Genomic DNA, 19,006 nt, shown 5'->3' with positions numbered 1-19,006 from the left:
TGTAATAAAAATAAATAAATAAATAAATGTGATGAATAGGGGTCAGTGCTGTGAATAGTACATGGGGTGTCAGTACTATGTGTAATACGTGGAGGGATAATGTGCTGGTCGTCAGGCATGGCGTATCTTGCCGAATAACAGCCTATTTGTAACGCCGCTAGTGTTAGCTAAAGCGGGCTGCTCTGCATTCCAAACCAAACGCCAGCACATCATGCCCTCCCAGCATATAAGACCCGGCTGCGTCCTGAAAAAAAGTGTAGTATACGTAGTAAGAAATATCCATGAAACATGGGGTATTAGTTGTTATTTTGGCCAAAATACGCAAAGCTCGCAACCCAACGTCAAGGGTCCCCAGTGCCTTGCGAGTCCCTAACCAGAACTTTTCGTTCCTAATTTAAAAACACAAACAGAAAAAATGGGACATAAAGATCATCAAAACCACAAAAAAGGCCATACTCACTAGGTAGGTGGGTGGGTGAAAACCCGTTCCCATCAGGACGCAGACGGGTCAAAGAATGCTGCAGAAGGAGTGTGCATTAAGTAGTGATAGCCACTCCCACTAGTCTTGAGGGGAGTGGCGGACTAAGTGCTCAAAGGTGTGCGATAAATGAGTGTCAGTGTAGTGCTAGGGTGTGAATGGATGGTAAAAAATAAATATGTATGTATGAAAGTGTGTAATAATGTAATAAAAATAAATAAATAAATAAATAAATGTGATGAATAGGGGTCAGTGCTGTGAATAGTACATGGGGTGTCAGTACTATGTGTAATACGTGGAGGGATAATGTGCTGGTCGTCAGGCATGGCGTATCTTGCCGAATAACAGCCTATTTGTAACGCCGCTAGTGTTAGCTAAAGCGGGCTGCTCTGCATTCCAAACCAAACGCCAGCACATCATGCCCTCCCAGCATATAAGACCCGGCTGCGTCCTGAAAAAAAGTGTAGTATACGTAGTAAGAAATATCCATGAAACATGGGGTATTAGTTGTTATTTTGGCCAAAATACGCAAAGCTCGCAACCCAACGTCAAGGGGGTTCTGGTTAGGGACTCGCAAGGCACTGGGGACCCTTGACGTTGGGTTGCGAGCTTTGCGTATTTTGGCCAAAATAACAACTAATACCCCATGTTTCATGGATATTTCTTACTACGTATACTACACTTTTTTTCAGGACGCAGCCGGGTCTTATATGCTGGGAGGGCATGATGTGCTGGCGTTTGGTTTGGAATGCAGAGCAGCCCGCTTTAGCTAACACTAGCGGCGTTACAAATAGGCTGTTATTCGGCAAGATACGCCATGCCTGACGACCAGCACATTATCCCTCCACGTATTACACATAGTACTGACACCCCATGTACTATTCACAGCACTGACCCCTATTCATCACATTTATTTATTTATTTATTTTTATTACATTATTACACACTTTCATACATACATATTTATTTTTTACCATCCATTCACACCCTAGCACTACACTGACACTCATTTATCGCACACCTTTGAGCACTTAGTCCGCCACTCCCCTCAAGACTAGTGGGAGTGGCTATCACTACTTAATGCACACTCCTTCTGCAGCATTCTTTGACCCGTCTGCGTCCTGATGGGAACGGGTTTTCACCCACCCACCTACCTAGTGAGTATGGCCTTTTTTGTGGTTTTGATGATCTTCATGTCCCATTTTTTCTGTTTGTGTTTTTAAATTAGGAACGAAAAGTTCTGGTTAGGGACTCGCAAGGCACTGGGGACCCTTGACGTTGGGTTGCGAGCTTTGCGTATTTTGGCCAAAATAACAACTAATACCCCATGTTTCATGGATATTTCTTACTACGTATACTACACTTTTTTTCAGGACGCAGCCGGGTCTTATATGCTGGGAGGGCATGATGTGCTGGCGTTTGGTTTGGAATGCAGAGCAGCCCGCTTTAGCTAACACTAGCGGCGTTACAAATAGGCTGTTATTCGGCAAGATACGCCATGCCTGACGACCAGCACATTATCCCTCCACGTATTACACATAGTACTGACACCCCATGTACTATTCACAGCACTGACCCCTATTCATCACATTTATTTATTTATTTATTTTTATTACATTATTACACACTTTCATACATACATATTTATTTTTTACCATCCATTCACACCCTAGCACTACACTGACACTCATTTATCGCACACCTTTGAGCACTTAGTCCGCCACTCCCCTCAAGACTAGTGGGAGTGGCTATCACTACTTAATGCACACTCCTTCTGCAGCATTCTTTGACCCGTCTGCGTCCTGATGGGAACGGGTTTTCACCCACCCACCTACCTAGTGAGTATGGCCTTTTTTGTGGTTTTGATGATCTTTATGTCCCATTTTTTCTGTTTGTGTTTTTAAATTAGGAACGAAAAGTTCTGGTTAGGGACTCGCAAGGCACTGGGGACCCTTGACGTTGGGTTGCGAGCTTTGCGTATTTTGGCCAAAATAACAACTAATACCCCATGTTTCATGGATATTTCTTACTACGTATACTACACTTTTTTTCAGGACGCAGCCGGGTCTTATATGCTGGGAGGGCATGATGTGCTGGCGTTTGGTTTGGAATGCAGAGCAGCCCGCTTTAGCTAACACTAGCGGCGTTACAAATAGGCTGTTATTCGGCAAGATACGCCATGCCTGACGACCAGCACATTATCCCTCCACGTATTACACATAGTACTGACACCCCATGTACTATTCACAGCACTGACCCCTATTCATCACATTTATTTATTTATTTATTTTTATTACATTATTACACACTTTCATACATACATATTTATTTTTTACCATCCATTCACACCCTAGCACTACACTGACACTCATTTATCGCACACCTTTGAGCACTTAGTCCGCCACTCCCCTCAAGACTAGTGGGAGTGGCTATCACTACTTAATGCACACTCCTTCTGCAGCATTCTTTGACCCGTCTGCGTCCTGATGGGAACGGGTTTTCACCCACCCACCTACCTAGTGAGTATGGCCTTTTTTGTGGTTTTGATACTTTTCAGTAGGCCTTCATTTCGGTATTAAAAATCATTTTTGAAATTGGGCTTATAAAATCTAATTTTCTGAGACCTCAAATTTTGGGTTTTCATTAACTGTTAGCCATAATCATCAACGTTAAAAGTAAAAAATGCTGGAAGTAGATCACTCTGTGTGTAATGAATCTATATAATAAGAGTTTAACTTTTTTAATTGGATTACTGAAATTAACTTTTTGACATTCTAATTCATTGAGAAGGATGTGTGGCGGGGGCCTTCATTCATTACTCTACAAATCTCCACTTTACGTACATCGCTTCTCTGAGACATCTGAATTCCTGCTGAGCAGCTGCCTCTAGTACAACACCACGCTCCTGTGTTGACCTGGTTCGACCAGGCCTTATAGGGGCACTGTTTCTGTCAGGTTTCCTTTTGCAGTCTCTCTATAGGTGGTTATTATCCCCAGAAGAACCTGGATGGAACTAATCAGCCATTACCACCTGTCACTAGGTGGAGTAATTGCCCTACATTTGCAGTACCTGGTGGATTCATCTGTTAATCCCCTTCCCTATTCAGGTAGGCGTTAAGTGACCCCTCTACTTCCATGCCAGAATCCAAAGACAAATCTTTATTTTCTGTGGTGCCCATGACTACCTGTTGTGCCTGTACTAGGAGCTGTTCAAAATTCTCAAAGGTCAGCCTATTCCTCTCTGCAATTAATGCCTGCCACCCCCTGTTTTGCTTCTGCCGAAGGGCCTGAACCAGAGTGGGCTGACTTCCTATCTCGGCCTATTAGGGACCCTCTACAGTCACCGTCAACATAATCCTCATGAGACAGGACTTGTAAGTGGACTAGATTTGCTCGTTCTCTCCTAATATCCGCCTCGCCTACTTCGTCCGTTTCTCCCCCACTGCCGGGAGTTCTATCTGCAGCCTTTCCCCTTCTTCTAGGCTCTCCACCACTGTGAACAATCTTATTGCAGCCATCTGGGATACCTTGCAACTCATTAATGTGGAATTCGTTACGCAGGATGCACTCTCCTTTTGCCATTCTAAATGGTCTCACAAGGTCTTCCCTTCCCCCTCCAGAATTTGAGGAAGTACTTTCCAAGAAGTAGGAACATCCTGACAAAAGATCTTTTCATATCAATCGGTTAGATCTTATGGTTAGACCAATCCGTTAGATCCCGGAGCAAGTCTCTTCCAATTGGTCAAAATTGCTAGCAGTGTACCCTCCCCCCAGTATTCCCCCTAGCCAAAATAATTAATATCCTTATGGTAGATGCATCATCATTTTGTGATCCACTGAACCGTTGCATTGAATCTCTTTCTATCTTTTTTTAAGCAACTGGCTCAACCTTCAGACCTGTTTACGCTGCATCAGCGGGGATTTCACCGAATAGGTTTGCCTTGTTCTTTCAGGTGCTCCCCAAGAGGAATTGGTGGACCTCACCCACCAATTAAATACCTGTGCGAAGCCCCTCTCAATGGAGGGAGGCTTTCCTTTGCCGGTTCTTGACGTTTTGGTACCTGCCATGATGAGATTATTTCGGAAGCTACAGGTGGTAAAAGCTCTCCCTCGCCTCAAAGTCCAATCGCTCCATCTAGAAAATCTGGATTTCATATTTGGCCTTTTCAAAGGTTTGCCAGCCCGCGAGCCTCATACTTCCCAGCAAGACACAAACCACAAGCCCCGCCATTCCTGGCGCACTCCTGCACAGACTACCAAACCAGGAGCAGATAGATCTAACTCCGCTTGAAGGTTAGCCTCCACTCAAGTCGGTTTGTGTGGCAGGCAGGACCCTTCTCTTAAGGGACGTCTGGCTCATCCACATCTCGGACACTTGGGTGCTGGAGGTGGTATCTACTGGATACAAAATAGTTTGCCAGCCTACCCCCATTGTTACCCCCGCACCTTCCCGATTTCTACCCAAGGTGGCCGCCTTTTTTAGTGCAATAGACACTCTGCTACGTCAATTGGTGATCATCCTTGTCCTTCCAAACCAAAGATATGAGAGAAATTTACTTACCTGAAATGTCCTCTTCCTCAAGTCCGAGACAGCACCCATGGTTATTCATTCTTACCCAGTCTAAGGACAGAACACAGTTAAGCAGCATATAAAGAGTTAATAGAGTATAAAGCTCCGCCTATCAAGGCTCTCATTGTGAAATTAAAGTCCCTGAGCACCCAGGGACTTAAGTAGCAACTGAATGGGGGGGGGGGTTTAACTTACGTTGCCTTATTAAAGACTCCAGTACGGAAGGCTGAGACTCCGCCTGTAATGCTCCATGAATGACCTCGCTCAGGACCAAGAAGCAACTTCAAAGATGTATTGGAGAGGAACTTCTGCAAACTCGGCCCGGGAAGTGGCAGTAGCTCTGGTAGAATGTGCATGAATGCCCGGGGAAGCTGATCAACCTTGTTGTAGCATTGTGAAATGGTATCTAGCAAGTGATGCTTTGCTGGCAGCTTGGCCTTTCCTGGGACGAGCAAACTGAAGAAACAGCATGTCAGAGACTCTGAATTCCGAATTTCTGTTCAAATAAGTGACAATCGACCTCTTGATGTCCAGCAAGTAAAGTCACTCATCAGTAGATTGAGGATGTGGGAAGTATTTAGGAAGTAAAATTGATTTTATATTATCAGTGAATACTTTGGGCAAGAAGGAGGGAACGGTCTTTAAGTGCATGCCATCTGGAAGGATTTTAAAGAGACTGTCACCACATTATAAGTGCCCTGTCTCCTACATAAGGAGATCGGCGCTGTAATGTAGGTGACAGTAATGCTTTTTATTTAAAAAAACGATCTTTTTTCACAAAGTTAGGAGCGATATAAGTTTATGCTAATGAGCTTTCTTAATGCTCAAGTGGGCGTACTTTTAGTTTCGACCAAGTGGGCGTTGTACAGAGGAGTGCATGACGCTGACCAATCAGCATCATGCACTCCTCTCCATTCATTTACACTGCACTAGCGATATAGATATATCACTATGTGCAGCCTCATACACAAGCCCTAACATTACTGCAGTGTCCTGATAATGAATACACATGAAATCCAGCCTGGACGTCATGTGTACTCAGAATCCTGACACTTCTGAATCTTTTTTGTGAGATTCCGGAAAAGAAACCAAATCTCGTTTAGCTCCGAGATCTCGCGAGATTTCGTATCCGTTGCTGGAATCTCACAAAAAAGAGTCAGAAGTGTCAGGATTCTGAGTACACATGACGTCCAGGCTGGATTTCATGTGTATTCATTATCCGGACACTGCAGTAATGTTAGGGCTTGTGTATGAGGCTGCACATAGCGATATATCTATATCACTAGTGCAGTGTAAATGAATGGAGAGGAGTGCATGATGCTGATTGGTCAGCGTCATGCGCTCCTCTGTACAACGCCCACTTGGTCGAAAGTAAAAGTACGCCCACTTGGGCATTAAGAAAGCTCATTAGCATAAACTTAAATCGCTCCTAACTTTGTGAAAAAAGATCGTTTTTTTAAATAAAAAGCATTACTGTCACCTACATTACAGCGCCTATCTCCTTATGTAGGAGATAGGGCACTTATAATGTGGTGACAGAGTCTCTTTAAGGTAAGGATCTCGAGATGAAAAGACTTGCAACTCAGACTTCCTTGGCTGATTCAATGGCTAACAACAGATTAGTCTTGCAGGACAACATTTTTTATTTATCTGATATAAAGGTTCAAAAGGGTCCTGAGTGAGTCTTCTGAGAACCAAGGCTAGATCCCATATAGATGTAGGAGATCTGAAATTAGGTCGTAATAATTTAAATCCTTTAAAGAAACGTTTTATCAGGTGTGAGCTGGAAAATTTGAAACCTAGAAAAGCATTTACTGCAGAGAAATGGACTCTGTGTTAACTTTCAAGCCTGAATCAAACCCTAGTTGAGGAAATGGCAAGACATGGGAGATCTCTACTTGAGATATGAAAAGGTCCTTCTGACTACACCAGTTGGAGAAGATCTTCCAGATTCTGTGGTATACACTACCGTTCAAAAGTTTGGTGTCACCCACACAATTTTGTGTTTTCCATGAAAACTCACACTTATATTTATCAAATGAGTTACAAAATGACTAGAAAATATAGTCAAGACATTGACAAGGTTAGAAATAATGATTTTTATTTGAAATAATTTTCTCCTTCAAACTTTGCTTTCGTCAAAGAATGCTCCATTTGCAGCAATTACAGCATTGCAGACCTTTGGCATTCTAGGTGTTAATTTGCTGAGGTAATCGGGAGAAATTTCACCCCATGCTTCCAGAAGCCCCTCCCACAAGTTGGATTGGCTTGATGGGCACTTCTTGCGTACCATACGGTCAAGCTGCTCCCACAACAGCTCTATGGGGTTGAGATCTGGTGACTGCGCTGGCCACTCCATTACAGATAGAATACCAGCTGCCTGCTTCTTCCCTAAATAGTTCTTGCATAATTTGGAGGTGTGCTTTGGGTCATTGTCCTGTTGTAGGATGAAATTGGCTCCAATCAAGCGCTGTCCACAGGGTATGGCATGGCGTTGCAAAATGGAGTGATACCGTTCCTTATTCAAAATCCCTTTTACCTTGTACAAATCTCCCACTTTACCAGCACCAAAGCAACCCCAGACCATCACATTACCTCCACCATGCTTGACTGATGGCGTCAGGCACTCTTCCAGCATCTTTTCAGTTGTTCTGCGGCTCACAAATGTTCTTCTGTGTGATACAAACACCTCAAACTTCGATTCGTCTGTCCATAAAACTTTTTTCCAATCTTCCTCTGTCCAATGTCTGTGTGCCTTTGCCCATATTATTCTTTTCCTTTTATTAGCCAGTCTCAGATATGGCTTATTCTTTGCCACTCTGCCCTGAAGGCCAGCATCCCGGAGTCGCCTCTTCACTGTAGACGTTGACACTGGCGTTTTGCGGGTACTATTTAATGAAGCTGCCAGTTGAGGACCTGTGAGGCGTCTATTTCTCAAACTAGAGACTATAATGTACTTGTCTTGTTGCTCAGTTGTGCAGCGGGGCCTCCCACTTCCCTTTCTACTCTGGTTAGAGCCTGTTTGTGCTGTCCTCTGAAGGGAGTAGTACACACCGTTGTAGGAAACCTTCAGTTTCTTGGCAATTTCTCTCATGGAATAGCCTTCATTTCTAAGAACAAGAATAGACTGTCGAGTTTCACATGAAAGCGCTCTCTTTCTAGCCATTTTGAGAGTTTAATCGAACCCACAAATGTAATGCTCCAGATTCTCAACTAGCTCAAAGGAAGGTCGGTTTTATAGCTCCTCTAAACAGCAAAACTGTTTACAGCGGTGCTAACATAATTGCACAAGGGTTTTCAAGTGTTTTCTAATCATCCATTAGCCTTCTAACACAGTTAGCAAACACAATGTACCATTAGAACACTGGAGTGATGGTTGCTGGAAATGGGCCTCTATACACCTATGTAGATATTGCATTAAAAAACAGACGTTTGCAGCTAGAATAGTCATTTAGCACATTAACAATGTGTAGAGTGTATTTCTGATTTAATTTAATGTTATCGTCATTGAAAAAAACTGTGCTTTTCTTGCAAAAATAAGGAAATTTCTAAGTGACCCTAAACTTTTGAACGGTAGTGTACCTTTATTGGTTGTAGGTCCACGAGAAGAGAGCATAGTATTAACTACTGCATCAGGAGGACCCTGATCGAGTAGATTCATCCTTTCAAATGCCATGCCGTTAAATTAAGTAGTTGCAGATTCGGGCAGAACATGCCTTTCTGAAGGAGATCTTGTACAAGCAGTAATCCCCCTTCGAAAGACCTAACGAGTCCGGAAACCCAGCCCTCCGGGGCCAAAGGGGAATTACTGCGATGACTTCTGCCTTGTCTGCCCTAATCTGCTTGAGAATTGTGTGTATCCTGGGTAGAGGAGGAAAGACCTATATTAGCTTTCCGTTCCAGTGGAGGGAGAAGGCATCCAGACATAGTAAGTGATCTGATCTGAAGAGGGAGCTTAACCCGAGAAGCTTTGTATTGGCTTTGGTCGCAATTAAATCCAATACTGAAAGACCCAATTTCTTGATAAGATGAAAGATTCTGGGATTGAGCTCCCACTCCCCTGGGAGCAGTGATTGTCTGCTGAGCAGATCCGCTGAGGTGTTTGTATACTCCCCTTATATGAACTGCAGAGAGGTCCGCCAATTTCTTCTCTGCCCAATCCATAATCTGAGCACATTCTTTCTCCAGACAAGCACTCCTAAGGCCCCCCTGCTCTTTTATGTTGCCCCCCCCCCCTGCTTGTTGATGTAGAAGACAGACAAGATTGTCCGACCGAATCTTTACATGGGCGTTTTTCAGGGAAGCCTGAAACTTTAGCAGACCTAGTCTGATTGCTCTTAGTTCCTGGATATTGGAGGATAGACATCTCCCTTGAGTTGACCAGGCACCTTGATTCCGCTGGTTTAGTAGAACTGCACCCCAACCATAGTTTGTGGCATCGGTGGTTAGGATGATTTGATCTTGGGGAGCGAAGGACTTTCCCTGAGATAGATTTGTCTTGTTGAGCCACCAGGTTAAAGACTGCTTTGTGTAATCTGGGATGGAGACTGTTGTCCAGTTGATCCTGATTTTTGTTCCCAACTTGGAGTAGGAAACCTTGAAGTTGTCTCAGGTGTGCCTTGGCCCATGGAACAGCCTCTAGGGATGTCCGGAAACCTAAGGTTTTCGTAATCATTCTGATGGTAACCTGAGGTTGTTGAATTATGTGTAAGTCTTCTGAAATGATAGTCAGCTGCTTTTCCGGAGGAAGCAACCGTTTCAAAGCTGTCAAATCTGAAAACCCCTAGGAATATCAGTTGTGTTGAAGGAATTTAACTCTGATTTAAGATTGAAACAGTGTTGTTCCAGACATTGAATGGTGCAGGCAATGTGACCTCTGAGTGTCTCCCAGTCTGGGGTCTTGATGAAACCAGTCAATTACATACTGTATTCTGAATATGCCTCTTGAACGTAGAAGGGTGGCTAATACCACGACGACCTTTGTAAAAACTCGAGGAGCGGACGTGATTCCCAAGGGGGGGCACTGTAAATTGTAGATGCTGAAGCTGGCCATCTTCTAAGTGAGCCACTCTGAGAAATTTCTGAAATAGATTGAAGCCAAGTGGGAAAGAAATGACTTAAAGAGGCTCTGTCACCAGATTTTGCAACCCCTATCTCCTATTGCAGCAGATCGGCGCTGCAATGTAGATAGGAGTAAAGTTTTTTTTGTTTTTTAAAACGAGCATTTTTGGCCAAGTTATGACCATTTTTATATTTATGCAAATGAGGCTTTCTAAAGTACAACTGGGCGTGTATTATGTGCGTACATCTGGGCGTTTTTACTTCTTTTACTAGCTGGGCGTTGTGAATGGGAGTATGATGCTGATTCGTCAGCATCATCCACTTCTCTTCGTTAACACCCAGCTTCTGGCAGTGCACAGACACAGCGTGTTCTCGAGAGATCACGCTGTGACGTCACTCACTTCCTGCCCCAGGTCCTGCATCGTGTCGGACGAGCGAGGACACATCGGCACCAGAGGCTACAGTTGATTCTGCAGCAGCATCCGCGTTTGCAGGTAAGTAGCTACATAGACTTACCTGCAAATGCCGATGCTGCTGCAGAATCAAATGTAGCCTCTGGTGCCGATGTGTCCTCGCTCGTCCGACACGATGCAGGACCTGGGGCAGGAAGTGAGTGACGTCACAGCGTGATCTCTCGAGAACACGCTGTGCCTGTGCACTGCCAGAAGCTGGGTGTTAACGAAGAGAAGTGGATGATGCTGATTCGTCAGCATCATACACTCCCATTCACAACGCCCAGCTAGTAAAAGAAGTAAAAACGCCCAGATGTACAAACACATAATACACGCCCAGTTGTACTTTTACTTTAAACACGCTCAGTTGTACTTTAGAAAGCCTCATTTGCATAAATATAAAAATGGTCATAACTTGGCCAAAAATGCTCGTTTAAAAAAAAAAAAAAGAAAAACGTTACTCTTGTCTACATTGCAGCGCCGATCTGCTGCAATACGAGATAGGGGTTGCAAAATCTGGTGACAGAGCCTCTTTAATCTTCCACCAACAGGGGGATCCCTGCATTTGGCGTCCGAACTTATTCTTGTTGTTCGATGTAGGTGGTTTCTTTGGAGAGGACATGTTATGACCGCGTCCTTTTAAACTTCTGATCTCTTTAGCCCGAAGAACGAAAGTGCTTTCTGTACCTCTTTGGAGAAACTCTTTTAAAAAATTTTGACAGATCCGGTATCTGTCTAGATGTAGCAGGTTATAAGAGACCCTTGTCCTCAAGATTCTTTTAAAAGCTTAGACCATTCTCCGAAGAGAGATCCAGGTTCAAATGGAATGGAGACAATAATACTTGGACCCTGTATCTCCAGGCCAAAGTTTCAACCAGATAGGTTTGCGGTCTGAGTTTGATAAGGCCATATCTCTAGCAGTTACCACACTGTGTCTAGGGAGAAATCACAAAGAAAATCTGCAGAATGTTTCAAAGTAGGCAACTTTTTGAGCAGCTCATCACATGGAACCCTCGAAGATATATTGTTCTCCAACTGGCTAAGCTGGATTCTTAGGGCCCGTGAGACTGGAATAGCGGCCATGGAAGCTCTACAGAGAGAAGAGGAAGTGGTAAAGGTTCTTTTGAGATTTATGTCAGCTCATCTATCCATGGGATACCTAAGCAATGAGGAATCATCAGATGGAAACTCCGTTCTTCTGGATAGCTTGGCTACTGAAAGATCCACTTTAGGAGGGGCATCCCAGACTTCTGTAACCTTCTCATCTAATTTGTAAATAGATTTGATTTGAGCCCCTGGGTCTGGCCTCTTATCAGGTCTGCGCAACTATGTTTTAATCTTCTCCAACATCTGAAAGAGAGGGAAAGACTTTTCCCTTGGTCTTGGGAAAATAAGAGACCTGGTTTCCCTTCCTTAGGGACTTTGTCGCTGTCAACTTCCACAGCTTTCTTAGCGGATTTTACCAGGTTAGAAGTGTTTTGTTTTCTTAAAGATATCTTTATCATGTCCATCTTCAGTATCAGAAGAAAATGAAGATTCAGACTGTGGCAAAGTCGACGACTGAAGGACTACGATATTTACGTCTACTCCTCTTCTGAGATTTTAAAGAATTTCTTGAGCGCAGTAAAGATATCCACAAGCTGGGGATTTTAGCCATCCAACAAATTCATTAGTACTGGCTTCAGGCTCTTCAGTAGGGGAGGCACAGTTGACACAGACCTGATCAGCAAATCATCAGGAATTGGTTGCAGGCAAGTCGGTGCTTAGACTTCCTCTTTTTTTCCTCAGATAAAAAAAGGCTGGACATCTGCAAAAGAAGAGGGGTAAAAGCATATCAGCCTTATAATAAAACAAACTTCCTTCTGGGGAAAAAAAATCCCTTTTAATACTGTGGAGTAGCTGCTGTCTAGCACGCCGAGTCGTGCATGAGGGGTAAACAGCCGGTCTTTAAATAACGCAGTGTTTCAAGACGTCACGCCGCGTGTCATCCCTCCAGCAGCAGAATGTGAGGTACGGAGCAAGCTGTGGACAGGGTGATACCAACCCAAACAAATCCACAGGAGCAACGTATGTGTAAAAACACTTCACACATGATACAACATCCAGGTAGGCGCTGTATTGCTGGCAAGGCTGTTCCCCACAAAGCCGTATCTTCACAGCAATACAAGCCATCCGAAGATGGGATGGCGCCTCATAAGTTGAGTAACCTAGGAAAAAAAGAAATTAGTATGCTGCGAAGTAGCACAGGTACCTGTCCAGGCAGGGACAGAAATAAAGTCACAATGAGAGCCTTGATAGGCGGAGCTTTATACCTATGTCCATTAACTCTTTAAATGCTGCTTAACTATGTTCTGTGCTTAGACTGGGAAAGAATGAGTAACCCTGGGTGATGCCGAGGGTGAAGAGGAATAAGTGTTTTACTAAATTCTTTGGTTTGCCCCATTCTTTACCTCAAACGTCTAAATAGAAACATCTAAACAATGGAATTTTTACCCTCTCCCTCGTGTTAAGATTCAATTCTCCTTTGGATCAATAAATAAGAGTTTCTGTAAGGAACAGGACAGACATGATTTATACCATAGTGCATTTAGACAACCGTGAAACAGTGATGGGAATATTCACATTACATTTGTATTGTATTGACCAGGCAAAGTACCACTCCATTATTTATTTTTTTTGAAGACTGGCTATACTCCCTGGTTTGGAGCTTTTTGGAAAGGACTTCTACTGCAGCACGCCAATGACTGAAATCCATGTCAAATATTCGCAAGAACTGCTTGAAGAGTAAGAAGTCCTGACTATTAGATACTTTACTCCAGTCACCCAACCTTAACCCCTTTCCATATTTATGGGGGCATTTTGCGATTAAGAAAACAAAGCATTTACTAGAACATTCTAAAATAACATGGATAATCATGTTTCGTACAAAGTTGTTGACTTCATGCCAGCCCGAGTTCATGATGTTAAAGCCAAAGGTGACGCGTCAAATGCTAAGAAACTCTAAAATTCATGACTCTCGTTTGATTCTGATTAGCTCCTGTTTTCCTTTCTTCAAACTGCTGACCGAGGAACAGAAGTGCAGGAGATTGGCCTACATATCCGGTTTTTATTCATTGCTTACTCTCAGGGATCAGGCATAATTTTTTTTTTACCCCTCTCTGAATGGAATGGGGGTGTTATATTGGCCCTCTCCTCGACCCTATTCATACGACAGTGATTCTCGGCCATGTGACGGCCATTCTTTTAACGGCCGTCACACAGCCGCAGTAGGAACAATAGACCCCATATGGGGCTATTCACACGGCCGACTTTTTGACGGCTCGGTAAACCGGGCCATTAAAAAAATTGAACATGCCCTATTTTGGGCCGTTCTCCCGGCCGCATGGCTCCCATAGAAGTCTATGGGGCCGAGAAACACATCTGTCACTTGGATGTGATCCGAGTGACGGCCGTGCTTTCTGACACTTGTTTGCTCTCTTCTCCTCACAGTGCGAAGTGCATGTGAGGAGGAGGAGATTTTTTTTGCTCTTTATATTAGCGGACTCCCTAAACCCCGGCCACAGCGTTTCCTAATCTGTGGCCGGTGATTCCGCTCCAGGAGAAGTCATTGTCCATATATAAACTGAAGTCTGGGACTTCTCCTGGAGCGGAATAACCGGCTGCTTCAGGAGCAGGGGACCGATCCAGGAGAAGTCCATGATGTCACTTTCCATATATGGACCATGAAGTCAGGGACTTCTCATGGAGCGCTCCTTTACAGTGGCACGGTCTATAGGTAGTGCAGTAGCTTGAAAGTGGCGATGTCTCATCCAAAAAAAAGTGCTACTGCACTACCTATAGTACTCATATGGAGAATACAACATATTATGTCTGAGTATAGGTCTGCTACCCTGCTATGTTCATGTGACTATTCATAGTCTTCTCTGCTTGATACTATTTTTTTTATTGTTTGTTTATCCTATATGTGAATAAAATTTTTATATTTTTTTTAATATATATGGCTTTGTACTCCGTTTCTTCTGTATGGCATTAATTTTGGAGTGGCCCAATTATTACAAAAGGGAAGGTGTTCTTTGTGGACACGACTTAGCCCGTTATGACATTGTTCTAGGAGTTTGTTTTTGTAATATTAAACGATCCATAATTACCCAGGGAAGACCTACAGCCCTTTTTGAAAATACGCACAACGTTTACCCTGTGCCAGTCCCTTGGCACTGTTCCAGTCACTAGAGAATCTCTGAATATTATGAACCGTGGGACAGAAATAATTGAACTAAGTTCTTTAAGACCTCTTGGGTGTAACCCATGTGGTCCCAGAGACTTGTGCACGTTTATTTTGTTTGTTAGCTGGGACCATATCTAAATTCAGTCTATTGATTGATGTATTAACAGCACTGGCACCGGCTACATCAGCTGCTCTTTCTTCTGTTGTATATACAGAGCTAAATAACCCATTTAGTAAACCTGCCCCCTCTTGATCCCCTGTAACCAACTCCCCATTACCATTATTTAGGCGTCCTAAATCTTCAGATCTTGGCTTTTTTTTTTACATTTATATACTTGAAGAATTTTTGGGGATTTGTTTTGCCATCTTTGGCCACCTGCCTTTCATTTTGTATTTTTGCAGATTTTTTTAAAAACTATTTTACAGATTTTATTAAGTCTTTGTAATTTTCAAATATGATTTGTACGTTCCGAGCTCCTGGACTTTGTCAGATGTTTTCATTTTCTTTTTCCTGCTCCTCAGTTTGTGTATGACCTTGTAATGTCATATATGTCCTCCTGTATTTGCTTTTTAAAGAGTACCTGCTTCAGCATACCAAGAGTGTACATAGCATTTAGGCAGACCATGCGGCTACTATGGGACCTTTGTTGATAGGGGGCCTCTTTCTAGTTTGTCCCTTCCTCTTTGCTACTGGGTTATGAGAACCTGTACAGAACACCCTTCTCTGGAAGAACTGCATTGGGGTTGGAAACTCACACGTGGATCATGGAAATGGTGTGGATGGAGAAAAAAAACATTTCTGTCATGGGTAGAAAACCTTTGCACCATAATAGGGGTCACATTTTGATAATTGACAAGGGCCCCCTCTCCTATGTTCGTCACTGCAACATCCGGTTAAACACAAGGCAACTCCAATGAGAGAAAAGGGCTGAACTTCAGTTAAAGATCCATTTCTTCCTATTGCATGGGTGAAGAAATGGATCTTTAACTGGAGTCCTCCGGATTCCCTCTTAGTCTGTGTGAAGACCTGGGGATAAGTCCTTGTATTACTGCTTGTGTTTTCTGCTACGTCTAACCTTATCTCTGAGTGTATAATCTGATGATTTCTACCATGTCAATTTCCCCCCAATAGAGCCTAGATCAATGGACAATGCGTCAGTCAGCGCTGGAGCTTCAACTGATGATCAAACAAACCGTTAATAATGTAAGAAAGTCATATTTTTGTGTGAAGTCTGGTTATAAAAACTATAGGATGACATTTGGTTTACAAATACTACCACCAATGTCATAAAATGTTAATAATTTATCCAAGGTAATGAATTAGGGGGAGTACTACAGATCTGAGTGAGCATGGGGAGAAAAACAAGGCTTTCTTCACACCGCATTAGACGTATCTTCAAGGGGATGTGCCAAGAACAATATCGACACCTGTGGATAGGTAATAAATGTCTGATCACTGGGATCCCCACTAATCCTGTTCCTCACTGCACCCCTCCATTCAATTTTTTTAGGGCTGGCAAACAGCCGAGGTCTTTAATCTGCTCTCTCCGGTATGTCCCATAGACTTCCAATAAGGCAGAACGGCGCATCCTCGAACGCCGCATTATTCAAACTTCTCCTCACTGCGGTCGTGCAATGAGGAGTAAAGGGGGTGGCTCGGGACATGCATTCTAGGGATCTGTGGGGGTTTAAACGGTGGGGCCACAGCAATAAGACATTTATCGCTTATCTTGTTGATCTTGGCACAACCCCTTTTGGAATCTTTATATACGGATGTTTGGCTGTAATGTACCGATGGGCTTCCGTTGTGTAAACTGTGTCAAAAATGTGTCCCTTTGGCATATGTTTGACAGGTTTAAGTTAGACCTATGCTTTTTGGATCCGCTAAACAAATACCGTATTTTTCAGACTATAAGAAGCACCCAGATTTTAGACAACAGAAAATAGGAAAATTTTTTATATTTTACTACTTTTACAAAGAAAAAATTGTTGGTTAAAAAAAATATCACCACATTCTGAGAGCCATAACTTTTATATTTTTTCATCGTTTTTGCGGGACAAGCTGTAGTTTTTATTAGCACCATTTTTTTGGTACATACGATTTTTTTTATCACTTTTTATTTCATTCTTTTTAGTGCTATAGTGACCAAAAGAACGATTGTGGGGTTTTAAATGAAAAACATTTTACACCGTTCACTGTGTGAGTCAAATAATGCTTCGGACTTTTAGAGATGCAGTGATACCAATTTATTTATTTTTTTTTCACGTTGTGCTTGGGGGAAAATGTGTTCTTTTTTTTTTTTTACACATTTTATTCGTTCCCCTAGTAGACTTGAACCAGTGATCAATAGAACGCTGGTACAATACACTGCAATACATGGATCAGTTACGGAAACAGTGCAACTCGCTGAGCTACGCTGTTTCCGTAACTCCCATAGTAGTGAATGGCAGTTACAGAATGCTACGCTGTTTCCATAACTACTATTCAGTTCTATGGGAGTTACGGAAACTGCGTAGCTCTGTGAGTTATGCTTCTTCGTAACACGACCATGTATCCAGGAAGTAGACCGGAAGACAGCGGAGCCGGGTAAGATAGAACGGGAATTAGGGGGTCCCGTTCTAGAGATAGATGCGGGTCCCAGAGGTGGGACCCGCATCTGTCTGACATTTATGACCTATTCTGTGGATATCTATGGTTGTGTTCAGATAGCACCGGTGTCTTCGGGTGCTCGAGATAGGGTCCCAACCCAGATGTAGGTCAAGAATTGTAGTCTGCACACCTTGATTGTGTTCAAAATAATCTTTATTGATTTCTCAGGATGAATGCCAGAGGCTATACGTGCAACGTCAACGTTTCGGTCGTGAGACCTTCGTCGGGCACTGAGTCGTACTGGGGACTCTATTTGCGTATAAATTGCGTAGTAGTGCTGCAAAAAATCATATATGGCGGCTTACCGCTCTTTATGGGCCATAAAGAGCTGTAAGCCGCCATATATGATTTTTTGCAGCGCTACTATGCAATTTATACGCATTCATCCTGAGAAATAAATAAAGATTATTTTGAACACAATCAAGGTATTCTGTGGATATGTCATAAATGTCCTTCATGGGAAAACCACTATAAATGCCGCAGTCGCTATTGACCGCGGCATTTAACTAGGTAAACGGACAGGAACAGCGCCATCGCTGTTCCTGGTCGTTAGAGCAGCGTGTCAGAAGCTGACACCTGCAGTGTATGGAGTGAGCTCAGCGGGTGAGCCCGATCCGTACATCATCCCCTCCCTGCTCCATGATGTGCCGGCACATCATGGGTCGGGAAGAGGTTAAGTAAGGAGCGGTCAGGGGTCCCTTGACTGCCGACTATAAGATGCAGGGACTTTTTAGCGAGATTTATTCTTGCTATAATACTGCGTCTTATAGTCCGAAAAATACGGTATATATTACAGAATACTGTTTTTGTTTGTTTAGTAATCGAAGTCAATGCCAGATGGATACAAGCATATGAGTAATAGGTTTGCAAAAAGAGCAAAACCATTTAAAATAAAGCCTTCCTCTGTCCCTTTTAAATAAAATAAATTGGTATTGTTTTTTTTTAATTTGAGATGAAGGGCACAAATGTGGTCTGTACATATCCTAAGTAACATACAAGTAGAGGGACTGTTAACATTTGAATAGTTAGCAGTGTTTTGCACCTAGTTATTGCAGAATTTAGAATATAACTATTTTTGTTTTTGTTTTTTTAATTTTATAGGAAATGAATTCGCTACTGGAAAATATTGCTAAAGCTACAATTGAAGTGTTCCAGCAATCTGCAGAGAATGTCTGCTCGACCCCTGCTAATACTGCACCCCCTAGCAATGCCCCAAGTAGCAATGCAACTCCCAATGCTAAATCTAAGCCTGTGCTCAGGTAATGCAGCTGGGTGATTTTTGTAACCTTGACTTGCAATGGCAGATTTAGTAACCGTTGGCTCCTATCTTCATCTCATTTCAGTGCTTTGGAGAGGTCTGGTGTTTGGCTTGTAGCTCCTCTGATTGCCAAGCTGCCAACATCTGTGCAAGGTCATGTACTAAAAGCAGCTGGGGAGGAGCTGGAGAAAGGACAACATCTTGGATCCTCTTCTCGTAAGGAGCGTGACCGTCAAAAGCAGAAAAGGTCAGAGCAAATAAAAGTACATTTATGTGGAAAATGGAATCCTAAATTGAAGATGACGGTGAACC

At 43.0% G+C, this 19,006-nt stretch overlaps 1 protein-coding gene across 2 annotated transcripts in view; it reads left to right on the top strand.

Annotated features, from left to right (window-relative positions):
- The window catches only part of MED12 (mediator complex subunit 12), a 155,821-nt gene that overhangs the window by 98,752 nt on the left and 38,063 nt on the right, over positions 1 to 19,006 (top strand). For both annotated transcript variants that reach the window (XM_075835691.1, XM_075835690.1), the window contains exons 28-30: positions 15,919 to 15,990; positions 18,538 to 18,695; positions 18,780 to 18,941. In XM_075835691.1, coding sequence (XP_075691806.1) covers positions 15,919 to 15,990; positions 18,538 to 18,695; positions 18,780 to 18,941 — 392 coding nt within the window. The remainder of the gene's footprint in view (positions 1 to 15,918; positions 15,991 to 18,537; positions 18,696 to 18,779; positions 18,942 to 19,006) is intronic.

The sequence above is a fragment of the Rhinoderma darwinii genome, chromosome 8, assembly GCF_050947455.1.
Source record: "Rhinoderma darwinii isolate aRhiDar2 chromosome 8, aRhiDar2.hap1, whole genome shotgun sequence".
Lineage (NCBI taxonomy): Eukaryota > Metazoa > Chordata > Amphibia > Anura > Rhinodermatidae > Rhinoderma > Rhinoderma darwinii.
Note: the sequence above shows the minus strand (reverse complement) of the source record. Positions and strands in the feature narration are given on the sequence as shown.